Source organism: Ictalurus furcatus, chromosome 14, assembly GCF_023375685.1.
Source record: "Ictalurus furcatus strain D&B chromosome 14, Billie_1.0, whole genome shotgun sequence".
Taxonomy (NCBI): Eukaryota; Metazoa; Chordata; class Actinopteri; order Siluriformes; family Ictaluridae; genus Ictalurus; species Ictalurus furcatus.
Genome location: NC_071268.1, coordinates 8,903,012 through 8,924,605, shown reverse-complemented (window position 1 = coordinate 8,924,605; position 21,594 = coordinate 8,903,012). Strand labels below are relative to the sequence as shown.

Below are 21,594 nucleotides of genomic sequence, written 5' to 3'. Positions count from 1 at the left end.
TATGTTGTGACAGAGGTGAAGTAATCTGTCACAACGTAGATGCAGATATGGACATTATTATTATTATTATTATTATTATTACCAACATGCACATACCCCAATCGGCTGTTATTAATAGGTATGCGTAGGTACTTGTATGAGGCAACCTGTCTAATAGGCTCATTGTCAAGTGGGTTTTTATTGTCATTCCTCTATGTAGCTTGTATATATTGGAACGAAATGTCATTTCTTCAGTTCCATGGTGCAACACGGAACAGTACGCAAGACTACACCAGAAATTTGAATTGTAACGAGTGCAAAACAATAAATACACAGAACAGGACAATATATACACAGGACATGGGCTGTAAACTGTAAACTATAGTGTAACGTAGCAGCAGAAGTATAGCAACAATATTGGCCACAAAAAAAGATCAATCATGATGAGTGACTCATCATTTTGACTTGGGATTTCCTCTGTTTTCTTAACATTAACTACAAGACTGTGTTCTTTACACCATGTGACAAAGATGGCAGTCTTTGTAATATAATAGTATTGTACGTAACTTCTTACGTAAGGCTTACCCAACATTAAATCAAACAAAGGTGCAGTGTTTAATGTTTAAAAGTGCAAAAACGTTACTAATCATATAATTTTAAAGATATGGCCAAAAGTATGTGGACACCTGACTATCACACCTATATGAGCTTGATGGACATCCCATTACATATACAAACACTGAAAACCAGCCCCAGATCATCCCTCCTCCACCGAACTTTACTTTGAGCACTATGCCTTCCAGTAGCTAGCGTTCTCCTGGCATGTCAAGATTCATCCATCAGACCTCCAGATAATGAATCGTGATTCATCACTCCAGAGAATACATTTCTGCTGTTCCAGAGTCCATTGGCGGTGTGATTTACACCACTCCAGTTGATGCTTGGCATTGTACACAGTGATCTTAGACGTGTGTGCAGCTGCTCGGTCATGGAAACCTAGTTGGAGCTCTGTAGTGAGTGACGCAACAGAGGATTTTTAGATGCTACATGCTTCAGCACTGTGAGCTCACGTGGTCTAGGGCTTCGTGGCTGTTGCTCCTACAGGCTTCCATTTCACAATAATAGCACTTAGAGTTGATCGGTGCAGATCTAGCAATGCAGAAATTTCTGACTCATTTGTGGTGAAGGTGGCTTCTTTGACTGTGCCATGTTTAAAGTTACTGAGCTCTGCAGTACGACCCATTCTTCTGCCAATGTGTGTCTATGGAGACTGCATGGCTATGTGCTATATTTTATTAACCTGTTAGAAATTGGAGTGGCTGAAACACCTGAAATACTGTGATTTTAAATATTTCCAGGTAATGAATATTGCAAGTTTCTCGATTTCAGGTTAATTTTGTGTGTGTGTGTGTGTGTGTGTGTGTGTGTGTGTGTGTGTGTGTGTGTGTTTATACATACATACATACATACATACATACAGTACTGTGCAAAAGTGTTTGGTTTTTTTTAGTACAAACTTTGTTATAGATTTTTATCTTGTGAATCCTATATTATTAAGTCAGTACAAACATTTTTTACATTTCCAAACTATGTAAGACATATTATGTAAACCTTAATAAAGGCTGTTGGGTTTTGCTGCAAAAATAAGAAGCAAGTGAGTTGCGACAGTCAAAGTCTCCAGAAGAACTGTGGCTGGTTCTGTAAGATACAACAAAACTTACAACTCATTTCCTTATAAAAACTGCACTAATTCTACCTCAGACTATTAATTAATTATTTTTTAAAGCAAAAAGGTCGTCACAACAAATATGGACTGTATTTCATTTATTCCTGTTACTATTTATAGTTGGGTTTTTTTTTAATGTAGAAACATTTGATTTCATTCATTTTGAAGGCATCTTTGCTCTACTTTTGCACATATAATATGCACATGTATCTGACTGTAAAAGAATTTTGTACTGACAGGGTCTGTGAATTTTCTCTCTATTTATTATTTATTTATTGGTGGAAAGTTCAACAATTAAAAAATAAATAAACCCTAGCTCCAGTAAATAACCAAAGTATGACTGCATACACAGTTTAAACAGCTTATTGGTAAAACACATCTACACTTGCAGGCTCTATAGTTTACTTTCCCCGGCGTTGGACAGCCTTGAACTTTGAACCGGAAGTAGTGTTCCACCAGTCAGCTCGCCACCGGCTTCAGCGCATCCCGTGAATCAGGGTTGAGATGATGAATTAAAACGCCTCGTGTTTTATATGATCAGATTCTCGAGTCTTCGCTGTTGTTTAGCGTGTAGTCCGGCGCATCAGTATTTCAGTCAGTTGTAGGATTATTGTTTTTTTAATTTCATAAAGATGTCCGTGGTGGGGTTCGACGTCGGTTTTATGAACTGCTACATCGCGGTGGCGCGAGCCGGAGGCATTGAGACTATAGCGAATGAATACAGCGACCGGTGCACACCGTGAGTAAACATGGCGGATCATTTCTCACCCTTATATATCACTTATTACACTTCATCTTCTTCATCACCGGTGCTGTTTTAGCAGATAATTCATTTATAGTGGACGGGAAATGTAAAAGAGAAAAAAAAATGATGCCGGGGCCGAGTCCTAAATACCTCGCTGTACAACACGTAGTGCACTATGTAGGGCGGGGATGCCATTGTGCCCTAGTGCGCGTGTGTAGTGAGTTGGCAGCCATTTGGGACGCAGCCCAGGTAGCATGCACTGCTAGTCCGCTAGGTTAGCTGCTTAGCGTTCAATGACTGTTGAAAGCTAAAATGCTATTTTACAGATTGTGACAGGCAATGAAGCTGAATACAAACGCCTTTAACGTCCAAATTGTATTTCTTTAACATTTAAATATTTGATATAACGTTAGCTGGGTAATTATTTTTATTACAGAAATGAAATGATAAAAGCTAAGGTTACTGCCTGAAGGAGATGTTCTAGAAATTTCTCCTTACCTGCCAAAGTAGCTGAGCTGAGCTAGCCATGTCTGCCTTTGTTCATGACACTTTCTTCGCTTTTATTTCAGCTTTTATTAGCAATTATAATGCATATGTTTTCGGATTTTCTTTTTAGCTTTAAAGAATTCTTACACATAATTTAAACAGATTTCAACCAAAAGCCAAAATTTCTCCTTTATCGACTTGCAAATCTGCAAATATTCTAGAAACTTCTGTCAAATTTCCCCAAATCCTGAGACACATTTTCTACTTAATATGGTAGCAATATCTCTTAGTTAATGTTATTGCATTCTGTCCTAATAGCAGTTATTGATATTTATTTCTTAATATAGGAAATATAACCACCTTTTAAAAATAATTCTCTGTAAGGCCTGTAAATATCTGTGCCCCTCCATCGTCCCTCCATCGTTCCTTCCGTCGTCCCTCTATCGTCCCCTCAACATTCCTTCCACCATCCCCTCCATCGCCCTTCCATCGTCTCCATCATTCCATCGTATCCTCCATGATTCCGTCGTCCCCTCCATCGCCGTTCCGTCATCCCCTCCATCGCCGTTCCATCGTCCCCTCCATCGTCCCTCTGTTTAGCCTTCATGACTACAGAAATCTGATACGATATTTCAGTTTCCGTTCTCGATACAGTACCGATATCGTACACGCTGCGGTGGTCTGATTTATTACGCTTTATACCACACTGCTGTTGAAATCTCAAATCTGATTGGTCAGAAAGTGTTGATTACTTTCCTATAAAAGCAGCTCTGACGCTAATCCCGACTGGAAGGTTTATATTAATATTGTTAATCAATGGGAAGATCTCATCATTTTACCGACTTGGATCTTTGAATCTCGTTCAGTAAAATGAACGAATCTTTATTCCCCAACGCGTCTACGTAGGCTAACTTTGATCGTATTCCCAATAAGGAAAAAAATGATAATGCAGCCGAGGACAAATGATGAGAATCTGAAATGATTTTTTGATAATTCACCACTCGGATGTGTCTTCTGGTCTGCGTCGTTCGTTCTTTTGTCACGGTCATGAGACAATCAATCAATCAAAACTTTAATACAGACTTGGGGGTGGGGGGGGGCAATTAAAATACAAGAGAACACATCAAATGAGCAGCATACATTAAAACCAAATACTCAGACCGGAGTAGGGACTCGTGAGGTGAGCTAAACACGCTGCGGTTTTCACGTTACAAACGAACTAAACAATGTCGTGTGTGTGCGGTCAGCATGAAATGAACGAATCTCTCTCTGAGACAACTCGTTATTCTCGGTTCCTATCAAAGATTCGCTCAAACTGAACATCTTATTAATATTACACGAAACATAAATCTATAGTGAGGCTGATACTAAATGGAATGAAATGTCGTTATTTTAAAAAAGGACAAACATAACGGTGAGCTTTAAGCAGTAAGGAGATGTTTCTTTAACATTTCTGGAAGGAGTCTCCAGTGTCAGTGCTTTCTAAGAGTGTTTTCAGGCCCTCGTCGTAACTCGCCAAACCGGACACTCGTGAAGCCAGCCAGCTTCTTCTGTTCAAACTGCTGCGGCGTGACACGCTCAGAGTAAAGCGCTTTCCGCCCTCTTCCTCGTACACGAACCTGTGATCGGCTAGTGTTGCTGTGATTGACAGGAGAGAGACAGTTTGCCCCTCCCACTCAGAAAAAGGCCAGTTTTGCAGATCTCTTCAGAAACACTTTTCTGTTGCGTCACTCCGGAGCCCTGATCACCAAACATCTTCTAGTTTCGTCATTAACGCCGTTTGATTTGCTCAGAACCATTTATTTATTCGCGTTTGGACCCGAAACGCAACCCTTTCAACACTTCATACTGTCAGTACTTGTTTATCAAACCCAATCAAACTTATAATTTTACTCTTGGCACGTTTTATTGACGCATACAGGATCTGCATTTGCATCGTCGAATCTTATACTGCATGTCGACTCTTGACCAAGCTAAACGATTCCTGTAAGGAATAAAACACATGAAGTTGTGCCGTTATTGGAAATTAATCACCACCGGGGTGGTGAAGTGCTAGAGTTACCATTACCACCTCAGTGTTTTAATCCTCTTATATACACACACAGGAAATTCCTCTTATAAATAAGTTTATTTATTATTATTCGATTATATTATTATTTATTTAACCTTTTCATGCATAATTCTTTTAAAAAAAATCAGATTCTTTAGATTTAGTTTTTTTGCACGTGTGCATTTTGACTTTTCTTTCCCGAAGTATCGCTTCTTTTAAAGATGGATTGTCCATGTGTATGAATTAGGGATGCACCGAATGTTCGGCAACCGAAATTATTCGGCCGAAAATAGCAAAAAAAAAAAAAAAAAGCACTTTCGGTGTTCGGCCGAATAAGTGAAAAGGCCAAATAAATTGACGTGTTTGATGATGCGACCAAATAGCCTAGCAACCAGAGTGAGACGTGCAAATGTCACGACCCCAATGACGGCGCGCGCATGCACGAGCTACGTGTACGAGCCATGTGCTCTTCGGATGTTTACTGTGCGTTTGTTATGTTTCTGTCACGTCGCGAGACGTAAGGGAGTAGAGTACGGAAGCAGGTAAAGACGTATTTATTTAAGGGCAGGCAGACAAATCCTATATCTACTATAATACTCCGCGGGGCGTACAGGGACGCCAGCGGTATATATCCCCAATATGATCAGCCGTATAGAACTGAATAGAACCATTTTTTGCACTCTTGTCAATGGACTTTTTAATGCACTTTTTTGTTGTAGGCTACAGAGTGTTACATTCTTTCAGCAGTCAGTTATAGGCCTAACATCGGCTATTCAAGGGGGGCTCAAAGATGACCACATCAAAATATTTTTATTTTACAAATTTATTTATTTAAAGTTATATTGTGCCGTGTTGGTAGCCTATACCTGCTGGAATGAAAAAAAAAATGTTCAGTGTTAAATATTTTGAAATTGTAGTTTTTGTAATTGATTTTTTTCTTTGAAAAGCAAGACAAAATAGTTTTGTCTATTTAATTTATGCAATGGTGAAAAAAAATGGCAAAATAAATGGAAGAAACGTCTTCGGCTTTCGGCCAAGTTTTTCGTTATATTCGGCTTCTGGCAAGAATTTTCATTTCGGTGCATCCCTAGTATGAATGAATACCATGAGTAACACATTATACCAGATACAAACACATTGAATAAGCGTTCTTTCAACGTGTTCATAAATATTGTTAACATTCAGGCATAAAATATTTGCTGTTGACCAAAATCATTATATAACTGAGCAAAATATAGCAGCGTCTTGATGTGGATAAATTAGTAACGTCATATGCCGCAGCTGATTTCGTCCTTCCATGAGTGTGGACGATAGACCTGGGTTAAAGGGCTAAAGAATGATGCGTTATACGAATACTTTTTATCCGTTTATAGTTGCGTTTATTGATTTGGAAAGTCTGGGAAACAGCTAACAGGTTAGTTCCTGTTATCACTTGCGTTGAAGCAGCTACAAACGGGACCGTTCTCTCACCAGCGTCTCTTTTCTTTTTTTTTTTAATTACTTGAAGTTAAAAAAAAACAGTTTAAGTTTAGCTTGTCATGTTACTGAGAAGAAACCACGAAGTGCAACAGCGTCTGCCCGAAAGGGTCCCCGTGTATGAAAACTAAAGTTACAGCTTTATCTCTGATTGTTACAAAGGAGAAAAAAATCTTAATGGAAACCGCCATGTGCTTTTTAAACTGTTTATGTGAAGCGTCCACTGCACATGTGCGCCGTTAACATAGAAACAGTAGCATATTCGAACGAAGAACGAGTGTGGGCCTCGTTAAAGGGCCAATCAGTGACCCTGGGATTCGAGCTCATGACATTTTGTGAATATTAGTGAATTAGTATAAATGTTGGGCTTCCACGTCTTCTAAAGATAAAACAAAATACATTTTGTTGATGCGTTTTAGAGTTCGATCGATCGTGGATTTTACCGATACTAAGTTGGGCAGTACCTGTCGATAAACGATTAATCAACTGATTAAAGTTTTTAAAATTGATTAAAAAAAAACTTTATTACAAAAATAAACAGTGCTGACTGTACCATGAAAATGTACTGTACATTTTTGAATGTAATAAAGAATGTATTAATAAATATTAAAGTAAATAAGATGTACATCCAAACTGGACCAAAAAGTAACACTTCAAATAACAGACATCCAAAATGAATAAATTAATAAAATAAAATAAAAAACACATAAAATAACACAACAAAATTTGTCAGTGATTGAGTTTTTATTTTGCCTCTAGAGGCCGCTCTCGTACTGTATAATGACGGCGGACCTGATAGCTATTGCCAATTGTTTGACAGAACTGCTCAATTGGTTCGACTTCTAACGCATCTCTGTAATATGGGACATGTAAATAATTTTTCACCTGTAACCTTTTTGTGATTTTAGAGCATGCGTGTCATTCGGCCCAAGAAATCGATCCATCGGCGCGGCCGCAAAAAGCCAGGTATATATATGAGGAATCATTTGAGTTTATAATAAATGTGTCTGCATGAGTATTTTCCTCTGACGATGCTGTAATGTGGTGTTATGAATAAAAGGCGGCACATGAAAGCTTCATTTCTCTTTTCCACTTTAAATCCCAGGTGGTGACTAACTGTAAGAACACCGTCCAGGGATTCAAGCGTTTCCATGGCCGCGCTTTCTCAGACCCGTTTGTTCAGAGTATGAAGTCCAGTCTGGTTTACGAGCTTTCGCAGATGCCGACGGGAACGACGGGAATCAAGGTGAGTGGCGAAACGGTCGAAAATAGCACGAGGGGAATTGCCGTAACCTTATTGTTTATCTGCCGCTTTTAACTCGAGCGACTCGCGATCCAGTTCAGCAGCTGAACTCAGTTTTCATTCACCAGAAAGGAGCGCAAGAAGAAGAAGAAGTAGTAGAAGAGCGAAAGCCACAAATCCGTTCAAACTTGTGGCTCTGAGTAAGTCCAAGTGCTGCAAGGATCATCAGACTGTGAATAAATACAGTCTTAGTATTTACATCATTAATGCACACCAAAAACAATAATTATTAATAATTAGTAGCTATGAGAAACGGTTTTAACATCAAAGGAACACGTCTAGATTCACATGTACCAACACGCGCACAGAGTCAGAGGGAGAGAGCTGATCTCGGAGAAGATCAGCTCTCTCCTGTAGAATGAAACGCTCATCACACGGCTGTAATTTGCACGAAAGTCTTTGTCTTCTGGCACTGACGCCCAGATCATCAGATCATATCTAGATGCACCGATGTATCGGCCGACAAAGGCAATTTTTCACGCTATAGGCCATCGGCCGATAGTTTAAAAACATCCGATGATCAGGGCCGATTATATCCTGTCAATCAAAAGAGGGCGGGAAAACACATGGATTTCGTTCTGTGTGTAAAGATGATGTCTCTCGTGTGGAATGATGATAAAACTGCAGTGTGTAATCTCTGTAATCTCTGCAAAGCTAAAATTATACACCGGACGCTGCAGCAGTGAAGCGGGAGTTTCAGCGTCGAGTCTAATGTTGTTGTTTTTTTTGCCGCGCTGCTCACGCTGAATTAAAGCGCCAGTACACCGTTGAAAGATTTAAATGAAAATGAATTGACAAAAAAAAAGTATATATTGCACAGAAAAATATATTCGTAGAGTAGTATATTTCATATCCAGTTAATGTTAATATATAAAAAGTGGATATTATATATTAGCAGTTTGATGGTAATGATGAAGTAGAAAAGCTTTTGTCTGTGCTGAGTGAAGGTGAGACTAACAGGAGGATTTTTACAATTCAGTCAATTAATTCTGTTACTGTGAAACAAGTTGTTGAAACGGAGAGAATAAAGTTTTTATTTGCATTTCTTTCAGAATTGTGGAATTAATTATCATTCATTTAAAAGAAGGCATAAAAGGCAGAACTATCGGTATCGGCCGATATCACTCTGAATAATCGGTTATCGTAATGGCTGAGAAATTTAGTATCGGTGCATCTCTAATCATATCTGTACAGCCTCAGCATCACTGTCTTGATTTACCAAATGTCTGAATCCCCAGGTATGAGTTTATCGACAACACCTGATCGAGTCATTCTCCAGAGAGACATTTCTGATTTGGACAGACTCCATTTTGAGATTTCCGTGCTGTTTTTTGACACGTCTCTGATGTTTTCTCAGGTCACGTACATGGAGGAGGAGAAGGTGTTCAGTATCGAGCAGATCACAGCCATGCTTCTTACCAAACTGAAAGAGACGGCTGAGAGCGCTCTGAAGAAGCCTGTGGCCGACTGCGTTATTTCAGTGAGTCTGATTTCTGGCGGGTTTTTTTTTTTTTCTCCCTTTTCATTTTTGATCAGTAAACAGAGCCACATGACAACGGCTAAAAGAATCATTTTGCTCGGTATTTAATATCGGTCTTTATTGTCATTGTATATTTATAAGCCTGCATTCTTTCAAAATGTCATTTGATATCTACATTGGTGAGTCAGACAAAAACTTTTTTTTTTCCCCCCACAAAGTGACCCAGCCCCTCCCTTTTTAAAAAAATTTTTTTTTAAAACATGATCTCCATTTCTTTCAGTCTGTTCCTGAGCTTAACACGATTCCTCTAGAAGAAATAGGAAATTCCTCTGGTTCTTAATTCATGTTGTACTTTAAGATTTTCATTTGACTCTCCCTCGCACACACAGATGAATGATTGACACGAATGATTACCGAGATGATTAAACAGTCAAACGAACAAATAAGAGATTCGTTCACCATTTTATGTCCGTTAAGTGGGGAGCTTGTGAAAAGACTGGACAGGTTTTAATAAACCAATATATCTATCTAGCTATCGAACCAAAAATCATCATCGTCACAGTTGTGTAAAATCTAAACTGTGGAGCCTTATTAGTAATATATATTTAAAGGAATATACAAATGGCGACAAATTAAAGGGAAAACAGCGACGTGTTGATCACGATGAGAACACTCACTCCAGACCAGCTTCAGTGTGCCTCACCAATGAGTCTACAAATCTCTCTTGAACAGGAATAATCATTCTCATCAAACCCTTCACAGTCCCCACAGGATTTCGCTGAGGTTTTTATTGTGATTGTTGCGGCCAAAAATGCTCGATTTTACTGTTTTGTTTTTTTTGTGCTGTTTTGTAGAAAACTACTTCAGTTGCGTGAAATTGTTTTTTGCGGTCTGTCACAGTGATGCGTATCGGACCTTTTAGCTGTACTCATGGTCGACGCACGTGAGTTGAAGAGGGCTTTGACCAAATGTGCGTTGCGATGACGTCACGTGGCACGTCTTGGCCCAAATCTGGGGGGGAAAAAAAGCTGCGTTAATTTTGGAGAAAAAAAATCGTAAGCTTCCCCGAATACTGCGGAGTTTGCTTGATTTTTGCGTTCATTTCTGCGATCGCAAACTCACGGAATCCTGGGGGGACTGCCTTCAGTGAGCCCTGGGGCGGAGCCATACTGGAAGAGACCGCGCCCATCAGGGTAGAAATGTTTGTTTATAGGAAAAAAAAAAAAAAGCGATCGGTCAGAAGAACTTTTCACCTGAACGTAGTTGTCACTAGATTCTTTTCATTTTTAGGTCTCGTGGCTTTTTTTTTTTTTGAGTGAAGCATTTATTGCTCAGATTTACTGTCCTATAGCACCACTTCACATAGCTAAGTCATGTCCGTGATGCTTTTTTAAGGTTCCTTGCTTCTACACGGATGCCGAGAGGAGGTCAGTCGTAGACGCGGCTCAGATTGCTGGACTCAACTGTTTGCGGCTCATGAATGAAACGACAGCAGGTAAATTCAGCAGCAGTTAACCTTGCGTTTTTCACTTTTCACTGATCCTCGGGTGAGAAGAATGAATGAATGAATGAATGAATGAATGAATGAAATGTCTGTTTCTCCCTGCAGTGGCTCTGGCGTACGGGATTTACAAGCAGGACCTTCCAGCCCCAGAGGAGAAGCCCAGGACCGTGGTGTTTGTGGATCTCGGTCATTCAGGCTACCAGGTTTCTGCGTGCGCCTTTAACAAAGGCAAGCTCAAGGTGCGTACTGAAATCCACTTTCCCTCTCAGAACTCTGGCTCTGAACAGGAGCGTGAAATATGGCGGCATGACGTCCGTTCTCTTTGTCCGAACAGGTTCTCGCTACAGCCTTTGACGCTCAGCTGGGAGGAAAAGACTTTGATCAGGTGCTTGTGAACCATTTCTGTGAGGAGTTTGGAAAGAAGTACAAGCTGGATGTGAAGTCCAAGCCCAGGGCTCTGGTTCGCCTCTTCCAGGAGTGCGAGAAACTCAAAAAGCTCATGAGTGCCAATTCCTCTGACCTTCCCCTCAATATTGAGTGTTTCATGAATGACATTGATGTCTCCGGACGTCTCAACAGGTAAACTAAAAGGGGAATGTTTTGAACATTTGTTGATGCGGTAGATTGTGATTATTTAGATGGATTAAATTGTATAAGATGGATAAATCCGAACATCATCTATTTGTGACAAATGGTGCCATTGGCTAAAGGAGTAGAGATGTCTCTACGCCATTTAAAGTATTTTCATAGGCAATAAATTGTACATAGATTACTTTTATGGTTTAAAAATAAATAAATATATAAAAACTATAAACCTCACTGACCAAATTATTAGGAATCCCATTCTAAAACTGTTTTGGAGATGCTCTTCTGTTCACAACTGTTGTGATTGAGTTACCATACCCTTCCTGTCAGTTTGAACAGGTCTGGCCATTCTCCTTTGACAGAGAGGTGTGTGTAACATGGTGTGTCCACACACTCAATTCAGTTTTATTTGTATAGCGCTTTTAACAACGGACATTGTCTCAAAGCAGCGTTACACAAATATATAAACACAGGCTAGAGATTTTAAGCGTGTGAATTTATCCCTGTTGAGCAAGCCGGTGTCGACGGTGGCGAGGAAAAACTCCCTGAGATGATACGAGGAAGAAACCTTGAGAGGAACCAGACTCAGAAGGGAACCTGTCCTCATCTGGGTAACAACGGAGACACAAGTACAACTACTGCTTACTGGATGACCGTCAAAGTGACGGTCAGAGTCACTGAGATCACATTTTCCTCCCAATCTGATGCACTGAGCTGCTTCCTCATGATAGGCTGATTTGGATATTTGCATGATTGAGCAAATGTACAGGGGTTCCTAATAAATTGGTCAGCAAGTGTTAATATTTGAGGATGTCGCAGTCCCTCCAGGATTTTGCGATCACCGAAATTAACGCGAAATCAAGGAAAACTCCGCAATATTCCGAGGTGCTTCCAATTTTAAGTAATTAATAAAAAAAAATTTTTAAAGTACCACAGATTTTCAATATACGTTCTTCGTAAGCCGTCTTCAGTTCTCGGACGAGTATAGCTAAAAAGTCTCGTTTACCAACAAACGTCACTGCGAACGAGTGCAGTTTTGCCAATTCAAGTAGTTTTCCACCAAAACAAAACCCCCACAAACTTCCCAAATTGCATTACAAATTTAGAAAAAAGCCGCAGCAAAATCGAACGTTTTTGGCCGCAACGATCACAAAACGAGCCGAAATCCTGTACGGACTGATTTCCTCTAGATGTCCTGAACTCTGAACTCATCGGGACAGTGTTGACTTCCTTGTATTCTTGCAGAGGTCAGTTTGAAGAGATGTGTGCTGACATTCTGGCCAGAGTGGACGCTCCGCTGTGCAGTATCATGGAACAAGCCAGTGAGTAGCAGGAGTCTGTTTATCTATACAGTTACCTTCCTGGATATCACAGATTTTTTTTTTCTGACCTCATATTCTGTCTATGCTTCTCGCCGTAGACCTGAAGAGCGAGGACATTTACGCTGTAGAAATAGTGGGAGGTGCTTCAAGAATACCAGCCGTTAAAGAGCGAATCAGCAAATTCTTTGGGAAGGAACTGAGCATGACCCTGAACGCAGATGAAGCCGTGGCTAGAGGATGTGCCCTTCAGGTCTGGCTGTGATATTTCATCTGAAGCGCTGCACTAAGCCTTTTTATCGGCACTGTTCTTAATGGGGAAACATTGAATGTGGTGCCAGAGGGAGCATTTCACAGAGTGCAGAGAAAAGAACGATAAGATTTAATACCTATTTAGCAATCGCACTGGGTAAAGTTATGAACTATTATTGCATCTCTGTAAGATTTATCTTCTCATAAAGTGTTTTTCTTTTTGCGCAGTGCGCAATTTTGTCTCCTGCCTTCAAAGTCCGTGAGTTTTCCATAACAGACGTAGTCCCGTATCCAATCTCTCTGAAATGGAGCTCTGCAGCAGAGGATGGTGTAAGGTGCGAGCTCGAGATATAAATCTTCCCTATAATTAAAGTTCACTCTTTGTTTATAAAGGACCACCTCCTAAACCATTCATCATTTTTCAGCGAATGTGAGGTGTTCCCAAAGAACCACGCGGCTCCATTCTCCAAAGTGCTCACCTTCTACCGGAAAGAGCCCTTCTCTCTGGAAGCCTACTACAACAGCCCTAAAGAGCTACCGTACCCTGATCCCACAATAGGCAAGTAATACCCCTACAGCACCTGCATCGGGTTGGTGGTGGTTGTTTTTTTTAAATGATGCATCACAACCATGCGACTAAACATTTTGCGTCCGTTTATTAGGACAGTACATGATCCAGAAGGTTGTGCCCCAGGCCACGGGCGAGAGCTCTAAAGTGAAGGTCAAAGTGAGGATGAACATCCATGGAATCTTCAGCGTGTCCAGCGCTTCACTGGTGGAGGTGTTGAAGAGCGAGGAAGCCGAGGAGCCCATGGACACAGAACAGACCACATCACCGACCACAGAGAAGGAAGAAGAGGTGCTACACCATTATACTTCACGCATTCCTTGTCTCGCAGACACTTTTTATTTATTTATTTATTTTTGTTCATTCTTACTTTAAGGTAGAAATGGAAATTCTTTTTTTTTTTTTTTTTTACACTGAAACACTATTTGCTGAATGTATTTAAAGTACCGTGTGAAGAAATGCTGTAGAGCAAAGATGCCTTCAAAAATAATGAAATGGTTCTACATGAAAGTATATTTTATAAAGTGTAGTAAACAGTAATAAATAAAAGAGAGTCAATATTTAGTGTGAGGAACCTTTGGTTATAAAAAACATAGTAGTCTGAGATTGAATTTGTGCAGGTTTATGAGGAAATGAGCTGTTCGTGTTATTGAGCATCTTGCAGAACCAGCCACGGTTCTTCTGGAGACTTTGACTGTTACACTCACTTCTGATTTTTATTTTTATTTTATTTTTAAACAAAACCCAGCAACCTCCATTGTGTTTTTATTTATTTATTTATTTTAGGTCTGAAAAGTGTTTCTTACTTAATATGCTGCTTTCTTTACTGACGTACAAACATTTTTCAGTAACATTTAATTTTGTGCTGGAAAACTAATGTTTGGAAATCGACAATGTTTTTGTACACGATAATGTAGAAGACACAAAATCAAAACATCTAACAAAGTTTATACAAAACAATAGTGTGCCTGAAACAGTACTGTACATGTGCGCGCACACACACACACACACATATATATATATATATATATATATATATATATGTGTGTATATGTGTGTGTGTGTGTGTGTGTGTGTGTATATATGTATATGTATGTATATAATTTATATGTAATATATATTTGTATCCACTGAGAAATTTTGTTTCTGCGAAGATATTGTGGTGCTGGCCAAGGTGTCTGGGAACGATAAAGTTTATTGGATGAACTTTTTAATGCGAGCCAATCAGAGTACTCATTACAGGAGAAGTGTGGTGGGGGGAAAAAACCTTTTACGCTGTCAGAGACTTTATTTAGTTGTGCAGTTGTTAACGTACTTTGTGTAACATCTGCTTCGTGTTAATATTTTTACCGGACGTTATGTACCGACAATTTTTTATTTTAGCAGACATTTATAATTTTAACGGTTAAAAACCAGTAACGGAAACTCTGATGTTTTTTGTTTTTGCTTGTTTTTATTATAATTAAATTAATAAGCAATTATAAGTATTTAATTATACTTGTGTATAGAGAAACAAATGCAAAGAAAATACACAGCGTATGCCAAACCTGTGTCCAGGTAAATGGATGGTGGTGGCGTCCAGGTAAACGGGCACCTCTCATGGACGGTGTTTTTAGCTGCCTCAGCTTCATTTCTGTGTCTTCGTAATCTTAAAATCTGCTTGATTTGAAGGCTTTTGTGGAAACAAGTCAAGCTCTTCGACACATCCTATCCTAAACGCCTATTTAAAAAAAAAACGTCTACACACAGCATCGAATTACAACTCCCGAGTGATATTAAAAAGCACTTTGAGATTGAGGATTATGGAACCTCAAATGTATTTACATAAATATTGAAGAAATATTATTTTACGTGTATTTTTTTTTTTTTTTTTTTTTAAGGCTTTCATCCACTCCGTGACTGTAATGTACGAACTGTTTTTTGTTTTTGGGTTTTTTCCCCACCTTACAGAACAAAATGCAGGTGGACGAAGATCAACAGAAGGCCCAGGATGACGGAGAGAAAGAAGATGGAGAGAAGAAAGCAGACGCAGAGGAGATGGAGGTAATACAAGATGAATGCGGCGCTTCCCACTTTCCTCACACATTAAAGAAACTGTTCTCTCTGTCATCTAGAGCTTCAGGGTGTTGCTATCATTCGCTTACTGGATGTTGTTTGCTCTTCATTCAGACATCAGCAGAGGACGGCAAGCAAGAAAAGAAGGCAGATCAGCCTCCACAAGCTAAAAAGGCTAAAGTGAAGACAAAAGTCCTGGATTTGCCCATTGAAAACAATCCACAGTGGCAGTTAGCCATCGAAATGCTCAATCTGTTTGTGGAAAACGAGGTAAGGCTTACATCAGTTATGAAGATATAGGTGTTTTGAGATGCCGCTATACTGTATGTGGTACTCTGTTATTCCCAAACAGGGAAAGATGATCATGCAGGACAAACTGGAAAAAGAACGAAACGATGCCAAGAACAACCTGGAGGAGTATGTGTACGAAATGAGGGACAAACTGCACGGGATGTTTGAGAAGTTCATCAGTGAAAGTGTGAGTACTGTACTGAAACAGAGTGCAGCAATCACTGACACACATCTATACACAGACCAGAGACATTATCATGACGCAGATCAGATGTTGTGTGGGGTCCTGAAATAGACTAAAGCTTTTTAAATGTCACATCTAAGATCTTCTGCATGGGCCTGTTGCTCTCAAGGGTGATGGAATCAAGAAAAGTCACAGACGCAATACTTAGTGATAGTTCACCCCAAAAATGAACATTCTGTAATCAGTTACTCCTCCTCATGTCGTTCCAGACCCATAAGACTTTCGTTCGTCTTTAGAACACACATGAAGACCTTTTTAATGAAACCTGGGAGATTTTTGTCCCTCCATTTACAGTCCAGTAATCAAAACTTTCAAGCTCCGAAAAGTTCATAAAGACATCGTAAACGTGACCCATATGACTCCAGTGGTTTAATCCCAATTTAATGAAGTGATATGAATGCTGTGTGTGCACCAAAATAAACTCAAAGTATTCACAAAATATCTTCACTTCCACATAGGTCTCTGAAGCGTGTTCACGCGAGATCCACGATGTGTGTTGTGTTGACGTGAGAGATCTCAGATTTAACCCTATCTTAATGGGGCAAATACATCTGGACTTGCTTTTCATGTTCACTTGAACAGGAAAGGGTGAAGGAAGAAACATACTGGTTACTTTCTGTTTATACAGAATGAACTTTTAACCCTTTAAATTGCAGTGTGTAGCCCCAGTCCATTTCTTTTTTCTTTTTTTTTTTTTTTGAATAGCTCAGAACCTTTATTTAGAGGGCATCAGGAGTTCAATATAAAACTTGTGGGTCTTTGTGTGTGAACATTTTGAACCAGCAGAAAGGAGAACAGAGAACAGCCCTAGTCCATTTCAACCCTAGACCCTGGTTAACCCTTTCTCCAAGCCTAACCCTAGACCCTGGTTAACCCTTTCTCCAAGCCTAACCCTAGACCCTGGTTAACCCTTTCTCCAAGCCTAACCTAGTCCATTTTTGGTTAAACCTTTTTCCAAGCCTAACCTAGTCCAGTTCTAACCCTAGACCCTGGTTAACCCTTTTGCCTAGCCTAGCCTAGTCCATTTCTAACCCCCAGACCCTGGTTAACCCTTTCTCCAAGCCTAACCCCCAGACCCTGGTTAACCCGTTCTCCAAGCCTAACCTAGTCCATTTCTGGTTAACCCGTTCTCCAAGCCTAGCCTAGTCCATTTCTGGTTAACCCGTTCTCCAAGCCTAACCTAGTCCATTTCTGGTTAACCCGTTTTCCAAGCCTAACCTAGTCCATTTCTGGTTAACCCGTTCTCCAAGCCTAACCTAGTCCATTTCTGGTTAACCCGTTCTCCAAGCCTAACCTCGTCCATTTCTGGTTAACCCGTTCTCCAAGCCTAACCTAGTCCATTTCTAACCCTAGACCCTGGTTAACCCGTTCTCCAAGCCTAACCTAGTCCAGTTCTAACCCTAGACCCTGGTTAACCCGTTCTCCAAGCCTAACCTAGTCCAGTTCTAACCCTAGACCCTGGTTAACCCGTTCTCCAAGCCTAACCTAGTCCAGTTCTAACCCTAGACCCTGGTTAACCCGTTCTCCAAGCCTAACCTAGTCCAGTTCTAACCCTAGACCCTGGTTAACCCGTTCTCCAAGCCTAACCTAGTCCATTTCTGGTTAACCCGTTCTCCAAGCCTAACCTAGTCCATTTCTGGTTAACCCGTTCTCCAAGCCTAACCTAGTCCAGTTCTAACCCTAGACCCTGGTTAACCCGTTCTCCAAGCCTAACCTAGTCCAGTTCTAACCCTAGACCCTGGTTAACCCTCTCGCCAAGTCTAGCCTAGTCCAGTTCTAACCCTAGACCCTGGTTAACCCTCTCGCCAAGTCTAGCCTAGTCCAGTTCTAACCCTTTCTCCAAACTTAACCCTAGACCCTGGTTAACCCTTTCTCCAAGCCTAACCTTAGTTCAACACTGGATCAATTCAAACCCTTCTCCAAACCTTGGTCTGAGGCCAACCCTAGTCCAACCCTAGACCTTGGCTACTCCAAACATAACCCTACTTCCTAATCCTAAATGTAGTCCAGCCTTAGACCAAAACCTAACCCTAAGCAAAGCCTAATTCTAATTTGAGATTAATGTGAGCCAGCAGAAAACAATAGGCTGAGCTGTGGAGAAACAAATGGAGGAGCTGCTCAGTATTAAGTAGCTGTTCATTTTAGTAGCTTTCTAAAGTCAAGATAACCCACTAACAGGTATTCCAGTTCAGAATTACATCGCACCAGAATCATGTAAATTACCTAACTTTTTTTTTTCTTTTTTTTCCCAACTGGCAAAGAAAACAGTGAGCAGTCTATTGACTGCTGTTTCTCTGTACTTCAGCAGTTGAGTTTAATCTGAACGTCCGTCTTGCGTTGCAACTGAACACCGAGATCACAGCCATTCCTCAACAGCCTGAAGGTGTACATTGTGCAGTTTGTTTATACTGCTCTTTCTGCTGTTTTTCTTTTCGGCACAGGACAGGGACACTCTCTCATTAAAACTGGAGGACACAGAAAACTGGCTGTATGAAGACGGAGAGGACCAACCTAAACAAGTGTACATTGACAAACTTGATGAATTAAAGGTAACTGTGTTTGTGGATTTGGGTTGTAGTAAACATAATTGTTTGGGGGTTTTTTAAACAAATATTTTGAAAATATATATATTTTTGTTTCATCCTGTTTATAGAAACTGGGCCAACCCATTCAAGACAGATACACAGAGTCTGAGGAGCGGCCAAAAGCTTTTGATGAGCTGGGAAAACAGCTTCAGCAGTACATGAAGATTGTGGAGGCCTTCAAGATGAAGGTGAGTGTTGATTACTGCAGAGTTGTGTGCTTGTTTTTATTTGAACATTAATTAAAGCATGTGTTTCACCTTGAAGGAGGAGCAGTATGAGCATCTGGATGAGGCTGAGATTCAGAAAGTGGATAAGATGGTGGGTGATGTTATGATCTGGATGAACAGCAGAATGAACCAGCAGAGCAAACAGAGTCTCACTGTGGATCCAGTGGTGACAGCAGCAGAGATTACAGCAAAAACGAGGGTGAGTCTTTACATTGTGGTCAAATTCCTGCAGCTTCTTGTTTGTGAGAAGCCCCCCCCCCCCCATTCTCCATGATTTTGTCTTGCCAATTCACACCCACTAGCTAACTCTTCCCTATAATATGACATCATCTACTACTGGTTTGTTGGCACTTGTTTGTTGGCACATGCTTCCTCCAAGACACATGAAGCCAACCTCTGCATCTGTGCGAAATTCTGCGTCACAGAGCAGCGTAACACACTCTGAGAAAAGCGCCATCTGCCCTATTCTGCATGCGTGAGCTCACCCACTGCAGCGATTGGCTCCTGATGCTGTGAGTGACAGGAGAGTATACCATTGCTCCTATCTAGCCACTTTTGTGCTCTCTTGGACTCCCGGCCATGGGCGACTGTACTGTCTTCAGGATTCACAATCTCTGTACATTAAGACCTATTTTATTCTATATTAACCCTCTTACCCCGTGTGGCCGAAAAACCGGCTTGCCCATCTTTGATCTATTCCCGTAAGGACGATTGACCGGCTTGGTCCTCTATGCCAGATACCCCTAAGGCCGATATAGCAGCTTTACAGTGTAAACGTTATCCTCGTAAGGCCGGTGTACCGGCATTCCTCTGCTATGATTCCTTACTTATTTAATTATTATTTTTTGACCCGGGAGGTTGATGACGTCATGACGTCACGACGTGATTACGTTATTACGCCGGCATTACGATGAAGATCCAAGCGTGAATATTGGTGTAATAGTAGAAGTGAACTAAAAATGCCAAAGCGAAAAGCTAATCGTGTTCCAGCTAAAGTTACACCTACAGTGAACACAGGTACATCTAAAACAGTGAAAAAAAAGAAAACATACACAGTTACACAGGCGAGAGCGAGGATTCTAGATAGTGACAGCAGTGAAAGTTCAGGCGATGTTGAAACCGAAACTGATAGAGACGCAAACTCTCCTGATTCAGACCCTGATCCGTCTTCATCTTCAGCATCAACCAGTGCGACTGACACTGCAGGGGTCTGGAGTCATAACGGGACCATTTCTGTGCATTCGTGAAAACACTACCTGCTGGTCTGGTTATCACCAGAAACTTGACTTTTGGCGCTAAAATGCATTCATTCATTCATTCATTTATTTATTTATTTATTTATTTATTTATTTATTATTTACTTGAGTTTATTCAAAGGCATTGACCACGCTGATGCTCGTATGGTACTTGTAAATGAGTAGAAGGATTTTAGCGAGCATTTTTCATCATTTCTCTAGTTAAGAATTGTGCTCTAAGTGGAGTCAAAACACTGAACTGCTTCATTTTCAAAGTAATATTACACAAATACATTATAAGTTGTTTCAAGGCCTAAAAATGTTAAAATTAAAATGTTGATTTTGGGGCCAATTTTGGCCTGGGAACTCAGGGTTGGTGTGCTGTTTCTATGGGGAATATAGGGTTGTGGGACATAATACTGTGGGAACTAAGGGGTAAGAGGGTTAACACATCCAGATTTAAACAGTATACTTATTAATAACCCACACCATCACCCCTTTCCGATGGCAGCATATTTTACGTGGCTCGTATTTGCATGATGCAGCCCGGTAGGCTGTTATTTTTTACGGTGCAATGACCTTTCTTTTAAAGTGAATTTTTGCAGCGCTTCTTATTTCTAAAAGTGTGGCAAAAACCCCTGTTTTCACTGTGATCAGTTATGCACACTTGAATCGAGCAGAAAAATCACTTTTTAAAAAGTCTAGGGTGATAGTGTTTAGCGGCTCAGTGGTTAAAGTTCTGGTTTACTAATCAGACGGTTGGCATTATGAATCCCAGCATGACCAAGCTGCCATTGCTGAGCCATGAGCTGAGGCACTGTATCATGGCTCTAACCCCAGCTTCCTAACAAACCTAGGGGTTTTTTTTTCTTTTCAAATGAGCTTATCTACATAGGCAGTTGGTGATTGTGAGCTCAGTTAGTAAGTTAGTAATGAGCAAATTTCTCTTCCTCAGGAGCTGTTCTCCAGCTGCAATCCGATCGTGACCAAACCCAAGCCTAAAGTAGAAGTGCCAAAAGAGGATAAACCAGCAGAACAGAACGGACCAGTCGACGCGCAGGAGAACCCCGAGGCTGAGCCCAGTGCCAACGACAAAGCACCCACGGACGAGACAGAAGGCACCGAGTCCAAACCCGACATGGACCTCGACTAAGAGGACTGTGAGGTTTCCCAGTCTCTGTTCTGGTCATTCCATCTTCCCTGCTGCCATGGGGTTGCTTTGAAAGTCAGAATCATTAGTGGATAAATGGTGCATGTCCTTTCTTTTCTTTAAAAAAAAAAATTAAATAAATACAGCATAATGCAATAAAATTGTTCATGGACATCCATGCTGTGTGCGCATATGACTGAGTATATGTGATGTATTCTAAAATATTTGGGTCTGTGGCAACTGTTGAGTTTTAATAAATATGGACTTTAAATTGTCTTCGTGTTTGCGTCGTATTTCTGGATCCGCGGCCTCGTCCTAAATGACACGTGATGGT

The 21,594-nt window shown here is 40.5% G+C and overlaps 1 protein-coding gene across 1 annotated transcript; it reads left to right on the top strand.

Annotated features, from left to right (window-relative positions):
- Positions 1-2,140: 2,140 nt before the first annotated feature.
- Positions 2,141-21,535, top strand: hspa4b (heat shock protein 4b). The gene is made up of 19 exons (XM_053641436.1): positions 2,141-2,444; positions 7,371-7,428; positions 7,568-7,708; positions 9,123-9,245; positions 10,641-10,740; positions 10,855-10,988; positions 11,084-11,328; positions 12,580-12,656; positions 12,755-12,906; positions 13,134-13,240; positions 13,331-13,464; positions 13,568-13,764; positions 15,424-15,516; positions 15,643-15,798; positions 15,881-16,006; positions 18,505-18,612; positions 18,717-18,836; positions 18,913-19,074; positions 21,066-21,535. Exons 1-19 carry the CDS (start codon positions 2,338-2,340, stop codon positions 21,261-21,263), a joined length of 2,538 nt encoding a protein of 845 aa, XP_053497411.1. The 5' UTR covers positions 2,141-2,337; the 3' UTR covers positions 21,264-21,535.
- The last annotated feature ends 59 nt before the right edge of the window (positions 21,536-21,594 follow it).